The following is a 16,486-nucleotide window of genomic DNA, read 5'->3' as shown; positions in this document are numbered from 1 at the left end:
TTACCAAACTGTCCATAGTGTGTGTGAGATTATGCCCTGCATAATGTTGGCACCCCATTCAGGGTGTTCCTGCCTTGTGCCCCGAGTTCCCTGGTATAGGCTCCAGACTCCCCACAACCCTGTGTAGGACAAGCAGTATGGAAAATGGATTGATATTATTATTGTTGTTGTTGTAGTTGTTGTGTTCGTTTATTTATTTTATTTATTTATTTTATTTAAAGCTTCTCATTGTATCTCACATATGAAAGCTCTTGCACTGTAGCTCACAGTAATAATTCTCTGCACAATGCTGAATGCTGCTTTCACTACTGCTTGTAGCTTTCAAATAAAATTAGACACACACTGTCAGTCAGAACCCTTCTGCTGGGAATGTTTGGGCCTGGCTGCTTGTTTCATGTGAGTCAGGCAGGACAACAGCAAGCACTACAGCACACACAGGTGAGAGATAACACACACCTGCACTCCTGCACCAGCGCGAGCCGCACCCGCGCGAGCCGCAGAAACGAAAGTGAAAGTGCTTTAGCTGACCAGCTGGACTCAGAATAATCCAAACAGAAGGTAGGCTACGGATTCAGTTTTAGGCTACTTTTACTAAATTACAGCTGTTCATCTGTTCATCTCATCCACGGTTTCACTGCTGTTTTGAGTTTTAAGTTCCAGGGTTTCCCGGAAAGCTTTGCTATTCGTATCGCTGCATATTCCAGTTTTTCTTCTCTATTTCTCAAGAAATACGTATAAAAATATTTTTAAAACTGTATAGGCTCACAGAGGATATGTGTATACGTGTATACGTGTGTGTTCTGGGCAGAGAATCAACTAGAATTATATATATTAAGGTTAAAGTTCGCTGAAACAAGTTTTCAGAAACAGCCCACTGGGGCTTTATGTGAAAGCGTCAGTAAGGGACCGTCTAAAAAGTGCATGACATAGATAACAATGTAAAAGTGTATGTAGACAAGGGATGTCAAGCATACAGCACACGGGCCGGAACAGGACTTATAATGGCTGTTCTAAAATAAAATCGTCTTGTGGGCTGTAATTGAATTTGAAAGATTTGAAAAAGGTGCTGTTCTGTGTTATTCCACTAGAGCAATAAACCCAGGGCCATAAAGTCAGCTATTGATAAAATGCGGCAAGTTCAAAATGTAATGCTTTAACCATGTCTCTTTTCAAAAGAACTAATCTGGGGTTAATTTAAGGGTGAACACTTAAGCAGTCGCAACTTTTAATTTTGTTTATTTGTAAATTTTGCAAATATTTTGAGCTAATTTGTATAGATTCCTTGACATACAAAATGTGGAAAAGTTCAAGGAGGGTGAACACTTATGCAAGCTTGCAAGCCACTGTATGTATGTATGTATGTATGTATGTATGTACAGTATGTATGCATGTATGTACAGTATGTATGTACAGTATGTATGTATGTAGTGTATGTATGTATGTATGTATGTATGTACGTATGTACAGTATGTATGTACGTATGTATGTATGTATGTATGTATGTATGTACGTATGTACGGTATGTATGTATGTATGTACAGTATGTATGTATGTATGTATGTACGTATGTACAGTATGTATGTATGTATGTATGTACGTATGTACAGTATGTATGTACGTATGTATGTATGTATGTACGTATGTACAGTATGTATGTATGTATGTACAGTATGTATGTATGTACAGTATGTATGTATGTATGTACGTATGTACAGTATGTATGTATGTATGTATGTATGTACGTATGTACAGTATGTATGTACGTATGTATGTATGTATGTACGTATGTACAGTATGTATGTATGTATGTATGTATGTACGTATGTACAGTATGTATGTATGTATGTACAGTATGTATGTATGTATGTACGTATGTACAGTATGTATGTACAGTATGTATGTACGTATGTACAGTATGTATGTATGTACAGTATGTATGTATGTATGTACGTATGTACAGTATGTATGTATGTATGTATGTACAGTATGTATGTATGTATGTATGTACAGTATGTATGTATGTATGTATGTATGTACGTATGTACAGTATGTATGTACGTATGTATGTATGTATGTATGTACGTATGTACAGTATGTATGTATGTATGTACAGTATGTATGTATGTATGTACGTATGTACAGTATGTATGTATGTATGTATGTACAGTATGTATGTACAGTATGTATGTACGTATGTACAGTATGTATGTATGTACAGTATGTATGTATGTATGTACGTATGTACAGTATGTATGTATGTATGTACAGTATGTATGTATGTATGTATGTACAGTATGTATGTACGTATGTACAGTATGTATGTATGTATGTATGTACAGTATGTACAGTATGTATGTATGTATGTACAGTATGTATGTATGTATGTATGTATGTAGTGTATGTATGAGTCCAAATGTCTGAGCCCACTAGTGAAAATGCTTCTATGTTGCCTTCTTTTCTAATTTATTGCAACGATTTTCATTACAAATTATATAATTGACAGCAATTTGAGTGAAAAGTGGAATCTTTGAAATATTTACATGAATTTCTTTTTCTTTTTTTTCAGAGTATTTGATATGTCCTCTTTTTGCTTTAATGACAGTGTGCACTCGAGCTGGCACAGACTCCACAAGTTTGTGCAAAACCTTGTGATCCATTTTAGATCAAATCCATTGGCGTGTTGTCTGAACACATGCTTCACTAGAAGAGATTAGGCATGAGGAAAATCTGACCTTTTGTACAAAGCAGTTAACATGGTCAATATCACACATTTGCTTACATTTAAATAGGGACCTAGAAATAGTGCAGAATCTTGAATATTAAATAGTCAAGATATTGAACACTTACCTACTTTGTTTGAAATATTTCAAAATCTTCTGTTTATTTTCGATTTTAAATGAAAAAAGTCCCAGATTTTCAATGTGTTCTCAGAGTTTTGGACCCCACTGTATGTACTGTATGTATGTATGTATGTTAATAATAATAATAATAATAATAATAATAATAATAATAATAATAAAGTCCCTAGCTCTGTGCTTTCCAGCATGCGTTCTTGCTTCACAAAAAATAAATTAAAAAAAAATAGCATATAACTCAGTAAGTCATTTTAGTCAAGTTAACCCTCCACTATACAATGGCTTTCTCTGTCTGGCATTCAGTAGGTCACTGCAAAAGAGGCAGGGTATTAATTAATGTCCCATTAACCACACACAAGTATAGCCACTCACTTATTACCCACTCGCTCTCTTTGACTTTATCCTCGTCTCACAGCTGGGGATTGCCCAGGCCCCCACTGCCACAATTCTTTTTTTTTGTGCGATTCAGTTACTTTCTTATACGTAAAAGCTACAATTCAACAGGATGTACAACATTAACATGTACAGTGTTTAAACTTGCTTGTCCTCATATTTGAAGGAACAGCACAACGATGCCAATCACGTTCAGTGGATGGGAGGTCTGCTCCGAAAACTTTAAGCAGCTGCAACCAGGCCAGGCCCCCAAAAAAAGCCACGGCTACACCATGTACCACGGGACACACAAGAGCAACGCCCAAGCTATAATAACTTCAGGATTCAAGCCTTCAGCCGGAGGAACCCTGGGAGCTGGTGTCTACTGCAGCAGGGACATTAACAAAGCCATGGGCTACCCAGGATTCTGTGCTCCTAATGACAGAGTAGTGCTCAAGCTGCAGGTGAGAGTGGGCAAGGTAAAGAAGATTGACAACCAGTGCATGCATCTGCAGACCACATGGCATCAGCATGGATATGACACAGCCTGGCTGCCCCCCACTGTGGTTGGCCTTGAGGAAGATTGTGTGTGGGACCCGAAACGGCTCACGGTTGTAGGTATAGCACACTGTGGGGATGCTGGCATGAAGAATTCTCTGGAGAGTCTTATAAAGCAGCAAGGAAATGGACAAGGACAAGAGGCAAGTGGGCCAGTGGGGAAACTTTGCAAGACCTGTGGAATGCAAACACAGGACACGCACACTGTGACGAAGTGCTGGGTCTGTAAGGCAGCCATATGTGCCTTCATGAATAAGCATGTATGCTCAAAGAAGTGATTATTCACTCACTTTCTCCTCTTAGATTCACTAATGACTGTTTCCTTAGCCTAAAGTATACTGGTTCGTGTGATAATTTATGTCTATATCACAGGACAATAACTCGCAAGTAATTCATAATTCCAAGTGCCGAATCTTGGTTTCTTCCAAGGTGTCTACTTCCTTATCCAAATCTTTGAAAGTTTTTTCTTGCCAATGTCACCCTTTGCTCACTGTTGTCTGCAAAGCTGCTTTGAGATGATCTGTACTGTAAAATGTGCTATAAAACAGAAACTATATTCCATTCTAATAATTCTTATGAGGCAGGAAGTAAGAAAACAAATAGCCCTTAAAATGAGAAACTGATTTTTATAACGTACATGTTAGAAATGATGAATGTGACATTAATGTGAAGATTTAAGTCACTGGAAAGTAGGTGAAAATGAAAATACATGATGTGATGCAATTCTTAGTGTTCTTTACTGCTTAGCTTCCTCCTCAGAATCCACAAATCAGCATAGTCCACAATTATATTGTATATTATAAAAATGTACACCACAGTGCTGTTGAATTCTCAGTTCTGATTGGTCAGAAAGTGTTCATTCATTTTCTTTTATGTAAGCAGCTCTAAAAAAAAAAAAAAACATTTATGAAAGGAGTCTCCATTGTCAGTGCTTTGTAGCAGTCAGGGAGTTTTCCACCATGGGAAAGTCTTCAGGACAAAGGACTTAGTGCTTTGCTGTTCCTTGGTAACATTTTTTGTCTTATTAATGTCAAGGGAAAGAATATAGAGAGACTGATGAAGGAACAACTGTTTGCAGCTGATAACAGGAACTAACTTGTATTGTAGATGTTCTACAACATTAAATGTAATTATAAATTAATCAAATGTATGACATGTCATTCTTTAATCAACAAAAAACTGTAATCATTAGCAAATTGCTGTGGTGTAAGAGTTATAAATCACTTCCGGATGTGTTGTTATTGGGAAGTAATCTGTTCCATGTGGTCAAAGTGAATCTGATTAATCACACCACTCCGTTGTTGGTTATTTCTCTATAAGAGAGTGCCACTTTGTGTTTTATTCCTGACCAAATGCAGTTTGCATGTGATCTACAAAATATGCATATAAACAAGAAACAGATTCTGATTACTGTTGCAGTTTTTTTTAGTGGTAAATACATCAGAAATGTGTAGTTTTATACTGGGTATATGGGCCAGGATTCATAAATGGCAGGATAAATGACTGTGAGATTATCAGACAGCCCCATAAATGACAACCCTTCATTTCATACACACAAAGACACACATACAAAAATGTCCTTTATCTCTATCAATCTCTCAACATAATCAGTTAAGTACTAAGTGCCATGTGCAAAAGTCCATGAAAAAACAAGATATGAAAAGTGAAGAAAATGTATTGTTTGAATTTATCGGGTGAAGTTTTGTAGTAAATCTTCGGTTTCAGTTCACATGCACCCATCATGCAACACAAACACTGAAGAAACACAAATATAAGTCATACCCATCTGCTGAGCTCCACAGAGGTACGTCACGGGAATTTCCACAGGAAATGAAAACAAAGCAGCAAAAACAACGGCATTACTTATACCAAATCATACAAGACACAGTGAAAAGGAATATATACAGTGTGTGTATGTATATATATATATATAAGTATCAGAAAAGCTATGATATTATCACGATTATTGGAATAATCCATTTGCATGGGTTATGCATGGGCTATACTCCCATGGCTTTCATGTTTCTTAATTATTAAGAAATAGGTCTTAGTTATTAATGTATGTACACTGTTGTTCCATAAAAGCCCCACTGATAGTAGGTCAACCATGCAGGATAAAGAGTTAATCACGAAACCTCCATGTTAACAACAATAAATGAAACAACATGTGTAAAATTTCAGTTCTTTTATTGTTGTACAGCCATCTTCTTATAAAAGTGTTTGACATTTTCTAACTGTACAATTTCTATAGCAATTTAGCGGTCATAGAATAGTCTTGATGTTGTTCTTGGACGAATTATATCGATAACCTGAATACGTCTTGGATCCCACACACAATCTTCTTCTAGACCACTTGGAACCATGCCACATCTAGGAGGACACCAAGCAGTGTCAAACCCATGATCATGCCAGGTTTTCTGCAGAGGGTGATTTTGGCGATCGATTTTCTTCACTCTCCCAACATTGACTTTCACCCTTATAACAACTCTCTGGTGCTCAAGCAGATCCAAAGGGTATCTACTGGCCTTATTAAGATCACGACTGAGGTACACACCTCGCCCTAACATGCCGTCTGCAGATTGTTTAAAGCCGGTTCTCATGATTTGGGCAGCAGCCTGTGCAGAGGTACCATGATACATTCGATACACTCTCCCCTCAGTAGGTTCTGAGTAGCTTTCAAGACAGGGCAATCCTGGACCCAAATCATCTTCAGCCCACATGATGATGTTCAGAGATGTATATTCAGATCACTGCATTTGAGTGAAAGGAAAATTTAAGGATAATTAAATAGTGTGGAAAGCCATAGATCTTTGTACTGTGGTTGAAAACTTGCTAACACTTTTACAAATTGCTGATACTGAAGAGTCCTTCCATAAATGTAAAACAAATGTCTCCTTACAGATAACATCATCATCTCACTGATTATACAGTTTTCTTTGCGGAATAACAGCACAATTTGTAATCCATTTATTATTAGTCCTAGTTTATTTACAGCATCCACAATACAAGTCCCTGTGTAAGTTGTTACTATAGAAATGATAACGAATTAGAATGAGTGCATTCATATTACCCTGCACTTTGTAGCCGGCACTATTTTCAGAGCTGCCGTTATAGAAAAATAATCAACTTTCTGACAGCACTGTGGTATAATTAGTGTTAATAGGATGGTATATAGCTGGATGTTATGAGTAATTCTGACTATAGTAACTGAACAGTGGAAATACGAGAAGTCAAAGAGCAAGAATTGAAATGAAGAAGGAAATACCTACTAAATCAACCCTCTCTCTCAAATTCATCACGAACCTTACTATTTCTCTGGAATTTTTTATAAGGAGAGATGATTGCTAAGTGTTCACCGTACTGTAACTGTAATACATTATGTATTAGTGAAGCAATGCTGTAAAAAGTGTTAACCATAGAAGGAAACAAAAGACAAATTTGCTCACCTCTGTCAAGGCACGTCTGGTTTGACTGAGCTCGTTCTGAGAGTGGGGTTATAAAAGAAACACATAGAGGGTGTCTGGGTTTTTTTTCATCGAATTTCCTGTTTCCTTTCTTACCTAACACTACACAAACTACCGTAGCTCTGTAAACACAGTGCTGTGTGCTGGTATAATTTTCTGACCTGATTTTTCGCTCTAAATCAGGCCAAAAATTGACTTTCATCTTGCCCTATGACCCATACAACCGAAGTTAGATGGTTTAGTGTTATAGAAATCTTACTGAAGTTGTGCTAAAAAACATACAATACCTTAGAATTCCAAAAAACTTCTATCAGCTGTATCAGGTGTGTTTGGCAGGTTAGTCTAGGTGTCAGGTTTTGTATTATTGTATTATTATTGTATCATTGGGTTAGGTTGTGTTGGAAATCCCACACACACTCTGATTTCACACTCTCTACATCCATGATGTGATCGAAAGAAGACAAATCTGAGTCATACCCATCTGCTGGGCTGCTCCAAAAGTAATTTACATATTTTTCCACAGGAAATGTGCACAAGAGCAACAAAAAAATAACCCCAGCCAAAGATCATAACACACCAACAGAAGACACAAATGTGAAAATACTGTCTAGTTCTCTTAAACACGTGGACAGAAAAATCTAAGGAATATATATTTCCCTCTTTATCAGAAGAGCTCTGACTTTAGCAAAAATAATAATTAGAAACTTCAGTTTACATAGGTCATGTGCGCTACATACTTCCACAGCTTCCTTATTTGTGGTCTAACTAATAATACATGTATCCGACTGTTACATATAAGCTATATAGATAAGTAAAGAGTAAAACCTTCATCTGAATGTGTTTTATAAGTGAGTTCAGCTGTCAGGTCTTTGATATAGTATGTATTATTGAGTAAGCCTTATTTTTCATAGTGGCTTGTTGTAAACCTCATTTACAACGTGCCACTATGTATAAACACAAAGCCACAAAGTCATATTTATCTTAGGATTCATACCACATTTACACACACCCCAGGCTGAAGAAATGAAAGTGAAAATGAAGTTTTCTTCAACAGCTGGACTAAAAAAGAATCTGATGAATATATACTTTTTCTTTATCTTATCAGCTCTGACTTTAGCTCAGATGATTACTGGTATCATTTTACCCCAAAAATATAGATTTTATTTGAGTTATGTGTGGTATACTCTCATTTTATTTTTGCTTTTACTTATAATAAATGTACGTCATTGTTACATAAAAACCATGTTATTAAGTGGCATGCTCAAGGCCCTAATAAAATAGTTTTATTATATAATCACAGAACTTCTACGTTAAAGTCCAGAAAGAAACAACAAGGGCAAAGAAGTTTTTTTTTTTCAGTTGTTTTATTAGTTCAAAGTTATTTTCGAGACCTGGACTTTGACAGTGTTGATTTTATCTTTTAGAACTACTGATAGGAATTTTTACAACCAAGTAAAAGTCATGGAATGGTCCTGATTATGTTCGTGGACGAATTGTATCAATGACCTGGATACGTCTTGGATCCCACACACAATCTTCTTCCAGACCACTTGGAACCATGCCACATCTAGGAGGACACCAAGCAGTGTCGTACCCTTTATCATGCCAGGTTTTCTGCAGAGGGTGATTTTGGCGATCGATTTTCTTCACTCTCCCAACATTGACTTTCACCCTTATAACAACTCTCTGGTGCTCAAGCAGATCCAAAGGGTATCTACTGGCCTTTTTAAGATCACGACTGAGGTACACACCACGCCCTAACATGCCGTCTGCAGATTGTTTAAAGCCGGTTCCCATGATTTGGGCAGCAGCCTCTGGAGAGGTACCATGATACATTCGGTACACTTTTCCATCAGTAGGTTCTGAGTAGCTTTCAAGACAGGGCACTCCTGGACCCAAATCATCTTCAGCCCACATGTTGAAGTTGTACATGAATACAGGAAACTGCATTTGGGGGAAAGGAAAATTAAAGTGTTATTAAATAGCGGGGAAAGTTACAGATCTTATATCTTTGCATTTGATATATAAAAGGTACAAAAGGTAATGAATAAAACATTTGAGGGGTGTACTGTTATAGGAAATTAATCAATGGCACAGTGGTGTGATGTGCCCCAACACAGTTCCTGTCACCACCTGAAGTTGATTATTTTCCTATGACAGGATCTCCTGGAGTGTTTTATTCTTCACACAGCAAATTGCCAACAATTCTTTTAATTAAAGAATTACATTTCATACTTTTTATCCATGTATTGTTACAGTTAATGTTTTTTCTTTACCTGAGGTACTGGTGTTGTTCTTGGATGAATTACGTCAATAATCTGAATACGTGCTGGATCCCACACACAATCTTCTTCTAGACCACTTGGAACCATGCCACATCTAGGAGGACACCAAGCAGTGTCGTACCCATGATCATGCCAGGTTTTCTGCAGAGGGTGACCTTGGCGATCGATTTTCTTCACTCTCCCAACATTGACTTTCACCCTTATAACAACTCTCTGGTGCTCAGGCAGATTCAAAGGGTATCTACTGGCCTTATTAAGATCACGACTGAGGTACACACCACGCCCTAACATGCCGTCTGCAGATTGTTTAAAGCCAGTGATCATGATTTGGGCAGCAGCCTGTGCAGAGGTACCATGATACATTCGATACACTTTCCCATCAGTAGGCTCTGAGTAGCTTTCAAGACAGGGAACTCCTGGATCCAAATCATCTTCAGCCCACATGATGGTGTTTACAGAGGTATATTCAGATCACTGCAACTGGGGAAGAGGAAATTTCAGCATAATTAAATAGTGTGGAAAGTCACAGATCTTATATCATTATATTTGATATATATATATATATATATATATATATATATATATATATATATATAGTTAATTAAGTTCTAGGTAATCATATAAGTCTCTTTACAATGAATTACAAGCATGATATATTACTCTGTAGTTATTTATAAAAAGAGAGAATTACTATGTATTCACTGTAACATAAGCAACAAAAATACTGTAAAACAAGGAAGTTATTTGCTCATTGCTTACCTCTGGAACAACACGGTTTGTCTGACTGAGCTGGTTCTGTGAGTGGGTTAATAAAGGAAACCTTCAGAGGGTGTGTCTTTATGTTGCTGCATTTCTTGTTTGACTTTTTTTTTTTTTATTGCACAGCATAATGCACTTATATACCTCTTTTGAAGGACAAAAATGTACCTTAACTTTTTTTAACCATTCTGTTCATCCTGAATGACAATGTAATAGCAGTTATAACTTTAGAAAACTTTATAAAGGTTTATATTTGAAAAAAAAAAAAAAGTTAATTTATTTTTTAAATTTTACACAAAAATCTTAGACATTATTATTCCAAATATATATATATATATATATATATATATATATCAACCCAGAAAAATAAAGTATCCTCAAGTCATGAAGTTTATGTGATTAAATCAGTATTGAACCTCATAATGCTGAGGTCATGATACTGCACACATAAACCAAACAGTGTTAAGATTTCTTTTGATAAAATGAATAGATTTCAGTGATATGTTTTGCCTCGGCTTCTCTGATAAAAAAAGAAAAGATCAATCTTATTTAGATTCTTTTCCACTTGTTTCAGAAAACCACTGTCACTTTCATTTCTTCAGATTGTAGCTTGCAAGGGTGTGGTTTTACCTGGATTGTAGGTGTTTTGTGACCCTTGTCTGGGTTTTTATTAGACATTTTTCTGGTTAAAAGCTTTTTTGCTTGGCATATTTTTCTTTGGGTATGAAATGCGTTCAAGTCATCATAAATTCAAATCATGGGTTTCTATTAATGTGCACATTCTTATATGTTATTGTTTCTGTAGAAACAGCTAATTCACAGGGACTTGTATGAAAGACATGCCACATAATCTATGGATAATAATAATAAACTATTTTTAAAAATGTGTTGTTGTTTATCAAAGAAAAAATAGATCATAGATTCATGTGGTGAGGTTTTCTGGAAAGATCCATCTCAGGTTGTATTGTTGTTGTGCAATCCTGTCCAAATCAAGTCTATATATTCCTCTGAGTTGATAATTATAGCAGAAATGTACAATCTGCTCTAAATTAATGATGTTTTTCATTCATTTTCATGCAAAATCACCATATACAACTGCAGCATATACACCCAGATTAACACAAAGCTTTGTCATATTTATCTGTTTAATCATACCACACCTACAAAAGCCAGAGGCTGAAGAAATGAAAGTGAACATTTGGTTTCCTTCAACAGTTGGAATAAAGTTGTAATTATCTTATAATTATCATTTGATTTTATCACAATTTTTTTGAGTTACATTTGGCATACTCTCATCTTATTTTCGCTCTTAATTATAAGAAATGTACATTAGTGTGGCATAAAAACAACAGTGCCACAGACTTTGTGGGATTAAAAATAGTTTTATTATATAATCACAGAACTTCTATGTTAAAATCCAGAAAGAAACAACAAGGGCAAAGAAGTTTTTTTTTCAGTTGTTTTATTAGTTCAAAGTTATTTTCGAGACCTGGACTTTGACAGTGTTGATTTTATCTTTTAGAACTACTGATAGGAATTTTTAATCTTAGACATTATTATTTTAATTTAGACATTATTATTCCAAAAATATATATATATATATATATCAACCCAGAAAAATAAAGTATCCTCAAGTCATGAAGTTTATGTGATTAAATCAGTATTGAACCTCATAATGCTGAGGTCATGATACTGCACACATAAACCAAACAGTGTTAAAATTTCTTTTGATAAAATGAATAGATTTCAGTGATATGTTTTGCCTCGGCTTCTCTGATAAAAAAAGAAAAGATCAATCTTATTTAGATTCTTTTCCACTTGTTTCAGAAAACCACTGTCACTTTCATTTCTTCAGATTGTAGCTTGCAAGGGTGTGGTTTTACCTGGATTGTAGGTGTTTTGTGACCCTTGTCTGGGTTTTTATTAGACATTTTTCTGGTTAAAAGCTTTTTTGCTTGGCATATTTTTCTTTGGGTATGAAATGCGTTCAAGTCATCATAAATTCAAATCATGGGTTTCTATTAATGTGCACATTCTTATATGTTATTGTTTCTACAGAAACAGCTAATTCACAGGGACTTGTATGTCAGACATGCCACATAATCTATGGATAATAATAATAAACTATTTTTAAAAATGTGTTGTTGTTTATCAAAGAAAAAATAGATCATCATAGATTCATGTGGTGAAGTTTTCTGGAAAGATCCATCTCAGGTTGTATTGTTGTTGTGCAATCCTGTCCAAATCAAGTCTATATATTCCTCTGAGTTGATAATTATAGCAAAAATGTACAATCTGCTCTAAATTAATGATGTTTTTCATTCATTTTCATGCAAAATCACCATATACAACTGCAGCATATACACCCAGATTAACACAAAGCTTTGTCATATTTATCTGTTTAATCATACCACACCTACAAAAGCCAGAGGCTGAAGAAATGAAAGTGAACATTTGGTTTCCTTCAACAATTGGAATAAAGTTGTAATTATCTTATAATTGTCATTTGATTTTATCACAATTTTTTTGAGTTACATATGGCATACTCTCATCTTATTTTCACTCTTAATTATAAGAAATGTACATTAGTGTGGCATAAAAACAACAGTGCCACAGACTTTGTGGGATTAAAAATAGTTTTATTATATAATCACAGAACTTCTATGTTAAAATCCAGAAAGAAACAACAAGGGCAAAGAAGTTTTTTTTTCAGTTGTTTTATTAGTTCAAAGTTATTTTCGAGACCTGGACTTTGACAGTGTTGATTTTATCTTTTAGAACTACTGATAGGAATTTTTAATCTTAGACATTATTATTTTAATTTAGACATTATTATTCCAAAAATATATATATATATATATATATATACATCAACCCAGAAAAATAAAGTATCCTCAAGTCATGAAGTTTATGTGATTAAATCAGTATTGAACCTCATAATGCTGAGGTCATGATACTGCACACATAAACCAAACAGTGTTAAAATTTCTTTTGATAAAATGAATAGATTTCAGTGATATGTTTTGCCTCGGCTTCTCTGATAAAAAAAGAAAAGATCAATCTTATTTAGATTCTTTTCCACTTGTTTCAGAAAACCACTGTCACTTTCATTTCTTCAGATTGTAGCTTGCAAGGGTGTGGTTTTACCTGGATTGTAGGTGTTTTGTGACCCTTGTCTGGGTTTTTATTAGACATTTTTCTGGTTAAAAGCTTTTTTGCTTGGCATATTTTTCTTTGGGTATGAAATGCGTTCAAGTCATCATAAATTCAAATCATGGGTTTCTATTAATGTGCACATTCTTATATGTTATTGTTTCTACAGAAACAGCTAATTCACAGGGACTTGTATGACAGACATGCCACATAATCTATGGATAATAATAATAAACTATTTTTAAAAATGTGTTGTTGTTTATCAAAGAAAAAATAGATCATAGATTCATGTGGTGAAGTTTTCTGGAAAGATCCATCTCAGGTTGTATTGTTGTTGTGCAATCCTGTCCAAATCAAGTCTATATATTCCTCTGAGTTGATAATTATAGCAAAAATGTACAATCTGCTCTAAATTAATGATGTTTTTCATTCATTTTCATGCAAAATCACCATACCACAACTGCAGCATATACACCCAGATTAACACAAAGCTTTGTCATATTTATCTGTTTAATCATACCACACCTACAAAAGCCAGAGGCTGAAGAAATGAAAGTGAACATTTGGTTTCCTTCAACAGTTGGAATAAAGTTGTAATTATCTTATAATTGTCATTTGATTTTATCACAATTTTTTTGAGTTACATTTGGCATACTCTCATCTTATTTTCGCTCTTAATTATAAGAAATGTACATTAGTGTGGCATAAAAACAACAGTGCCACAGACTTTGTGGGATTAAAAATAGTATTATCATATAATCACAGAACTTCTATGTTAAAATCCAGAAAGAAACAACAAGGGCAAAGAATTATTTTTTTTTCAGTTGTTTTATTAGTTCAAAGTTATTTTCGAGACCTGGACTTTGACAGTGTTGATTTTATCTTTTAAAACTACTGATAGGAATTTTTACGACCATGGAATGGTTCTATTTATGTTCATGGATGAATTATATCAATGACGTGGATACGTCTTGAATCCCACACACAATCTTCTTCGAGACCACTTGGTCATGCCAGGTTTTCTGCAGAGGGTGACCTTGGCGATCGATTTTCTTCACTCTCCCAACATTGACTCTCACCCTTATAACAACTCTCTGGTGCTCAGACAGATCCAAAGGGTACCTCCTGGCCTTTTTAAGATCACGACTGAGGTACACACCTCGCCTTAGCAAGTCGTCTGCAGATTGTTTAAAGCCGGTTCTCATGATTTGGGCAGCAGCCTGTGCAGAGGTACCATGATACATTCGGTACACTTTCCCCTCAGTAGGTTCTGACCAGCTTTGGAGACATGGCACTTCTGGATCCAAATCATCTTCAGCCCACATGTTGAAGTTCAGATAAGTGTATACAGGAAACTGCATTTGGGAGGAAAGGAAAATTTAAGCATAATTAAATAGTGGTAAAATCAATGACCTTGAATCTTTGTATGAAAAGGTTTGAGGTTAATTTAAAAAATAAATTACATCACAGTGAAAGTATAAGTAGTTTAAGTTCATGGTAACTGCTATGCTAAGAACTGATTGCTAAATCATTTAAGTGTCTTTAAAATTAATTACGAGCATAATATATTATTCTGCAATTATTTATTAAAAAATGGAGAACTACTACAATTAGTCGCCATAAAATAAACAACAAAAGGAAATGAATTAGTCATTGCTTACCTCAGAAATGACACACTTGGTCTGAATGAGTTGTTCTGAGAGTGGGTTTATAAAGAAAATGTACAGGATGTGTCTTTATGTTCGTTATATTCTTTAGGCTCTTATAGGTTCTTTTTACTTCTTATGCTTCTTATAGGTTCTTTTTATTTTGTTCTTCAGCTTGTGGCTTGCATGGTTGTTGTATGATCGTTGCCTGGTTTGTAGTTGTGGTATAACTTTTAGCTGGCTTTTTATTAGCATGTTTTGTTGAATTCTTGATTCTGATTGGTCAGAAGATGTTGATTATTTTCTATAACAGCAGTCCTGACAATAGTCCCACAACACAATCTGTCTATTAATAAACTAATCTTAAAGGTGCATTCTGACACAACACTAGAATTTGAAATATTTTGTCATGGTATGTGGTATTCTGTTGCATCGTGATGTATCAGTCAGTCAGCATTTTAACAGAATTCATGATTTTGTTTTCACATATCAATGTAGCAAAACTACAATACCCAGAATGCAATAAACAAATACGTAATTCAACCAGCGGGATTCACTCTAGCCACCTTACAGAAAAGCAAATTTCCAACCCAATTTCCAAACATATTTCCTACAATATATCACTAAATGAACCCAGCCAACCAAAAGAACAACCCCTGATAAGAAAATGAATAATCAAAATACCAAACAATCTCACTAGCACACCTGTCTTTTCTCAGAACATCATTACACTCCTGCTTCACCAATACAGTAATCGCCACAACTCTAAGTGCTTTGTGGAACGTATTTAAAATGAAAATGTTAGCACCCACTCCATGTAAGCACACACCTATATGGCACAATCCAGATCACCAACTGAGGGGAGCACCTCATATTAAATACAAAATTTAATTTAAAAAATAATAATCCGCAACCACCACTATTAACAGAAAAAATATTAAAGATCACAACTACAAAAAAATACTTCCAAAACTTTAGAAACTAATATTGCAAGATGACATAAGCATAGTACCAATAGAAAAACTGGAAAAGGCAATCCCTTATCATAAAATGTTCTGGACACAAATGTGCACAGACAGCTTTTCAATGACTAAAAGTACAGAGTTCACTTAACAAAGCAAAAAAATGGGATTAACAGACACATATTTGTATGCACTGCACAGAGAACACAGCAGAAACCTATTTGCATGCCTTGTGGTCATGACCAACAACACAGTCCTTCTGCAGAAAAAAAAAATCACTGAGCACATATCACACTGTCTGAAGTGTCACATCCCAGCATCTCCGTCACTCCGTATATTTGGAAAATCCTTCTGTAGTTAATCTTCCAAACCACAATCTGAGGTCATTACATATTGCACTAACCAAAGAAAACCATCCTAAATTGGAAAACA

General features: G+C 35.1%; 2 protein-coding genes across 2 annotated transcripts; one reads left to right on the top strand and one right to left on the bottom strand.

Annotated features, from left to right (window-relative positions):
• The first annotated feature begins 445 nt into the window (after positions 1-445).
• LOC113541485 (uncharacterized) lies at positions 446-5,169 on the top strand. The gene is made up of 2 exons (XM_026938459.3): positions 446-558; positions 3,415-5,169. Exon 2 carries the CDS (start codon positions 3,428-3,430, stop codon positions 4,061-4,063), a length of 636 nt encoding a protein of 211 aa, XP_026794260.1. The 5' UTR covers positions 446-558; positions 3,415-3,427; the 3' UTR covers positions 4,064-5,169.
• Positions 5,170-8,594: 3,425 nt separating this feature from the next.
• On the bottom strand, positions 8,595-10,355 carry LOC113541436 (uncharacterized). The gene is made up of 3 exons (XM_053240372.1): positions 10,294-10,355; positions 9,526-10,014; positions 8,595-9,193 (listed from the first exon to the last, which is right to left on the bottom strand). Exons 2-3 carry the CDS (start codon positions 9,976-9,978, stop codon positions 8,726-8,728), a joined length of 921 nt encoding a protein of 306 aa, XP_053096347.1. The 5' UTR covers positions 9,979-10,014; positions 10,294-10,355; the 3' UTR covers positions 8,595-8,725.
• Positions 10,356-16,486: the final 6,131 nt, after the last annotated feature.

This window comes from Pangasianodon hypophthalmus, chromosome 15 (genome assembly GCF_027358585.1).
Source record: "Pangasianodon hypophthalmus isolate fPanHyp1 chromosome 15, fPanHyp1.pri, whole genome shotgun sequence".
In the NCBI taxonomy this organism is placed as follows: domain Eukaryota; kingdom Metazoa; phylum Chordata; class Actinopteri; order Siluriformes; family Pangasiidae; genus Pangasianodon; species Pangasianodon hypophthalmus.
Note: the sequence above shows the minus strand (reverse complement) of the source record. Positions and strands in the feature narration are given on the sequence as shown.

Bases quoted from the DNA above. Each gene is read 5' to 3' on its own strand.
- LOC113541436 (XM_053240372.1), bottom strand. From the start codon at position 9,978: ATGTGGGCTGAAGATGATTTGGATCCAGGAGTTCCCTGTCTTGAAAGC. The intron at 9,194-9,525 runs GTAAAGAAAAAA...CCCCAAATGCAG, and splicing joins GAACAACACCAGTACCTCAG to TTTCCTGTATTCATGTACAA.
- LOC113541485 (XM_026938459.3), top strand. From the start codon at position 3,428: ATGCCAATCACGTTCAGTGGATGGGAGGTCTGCTCCGAAAACTTTAAG.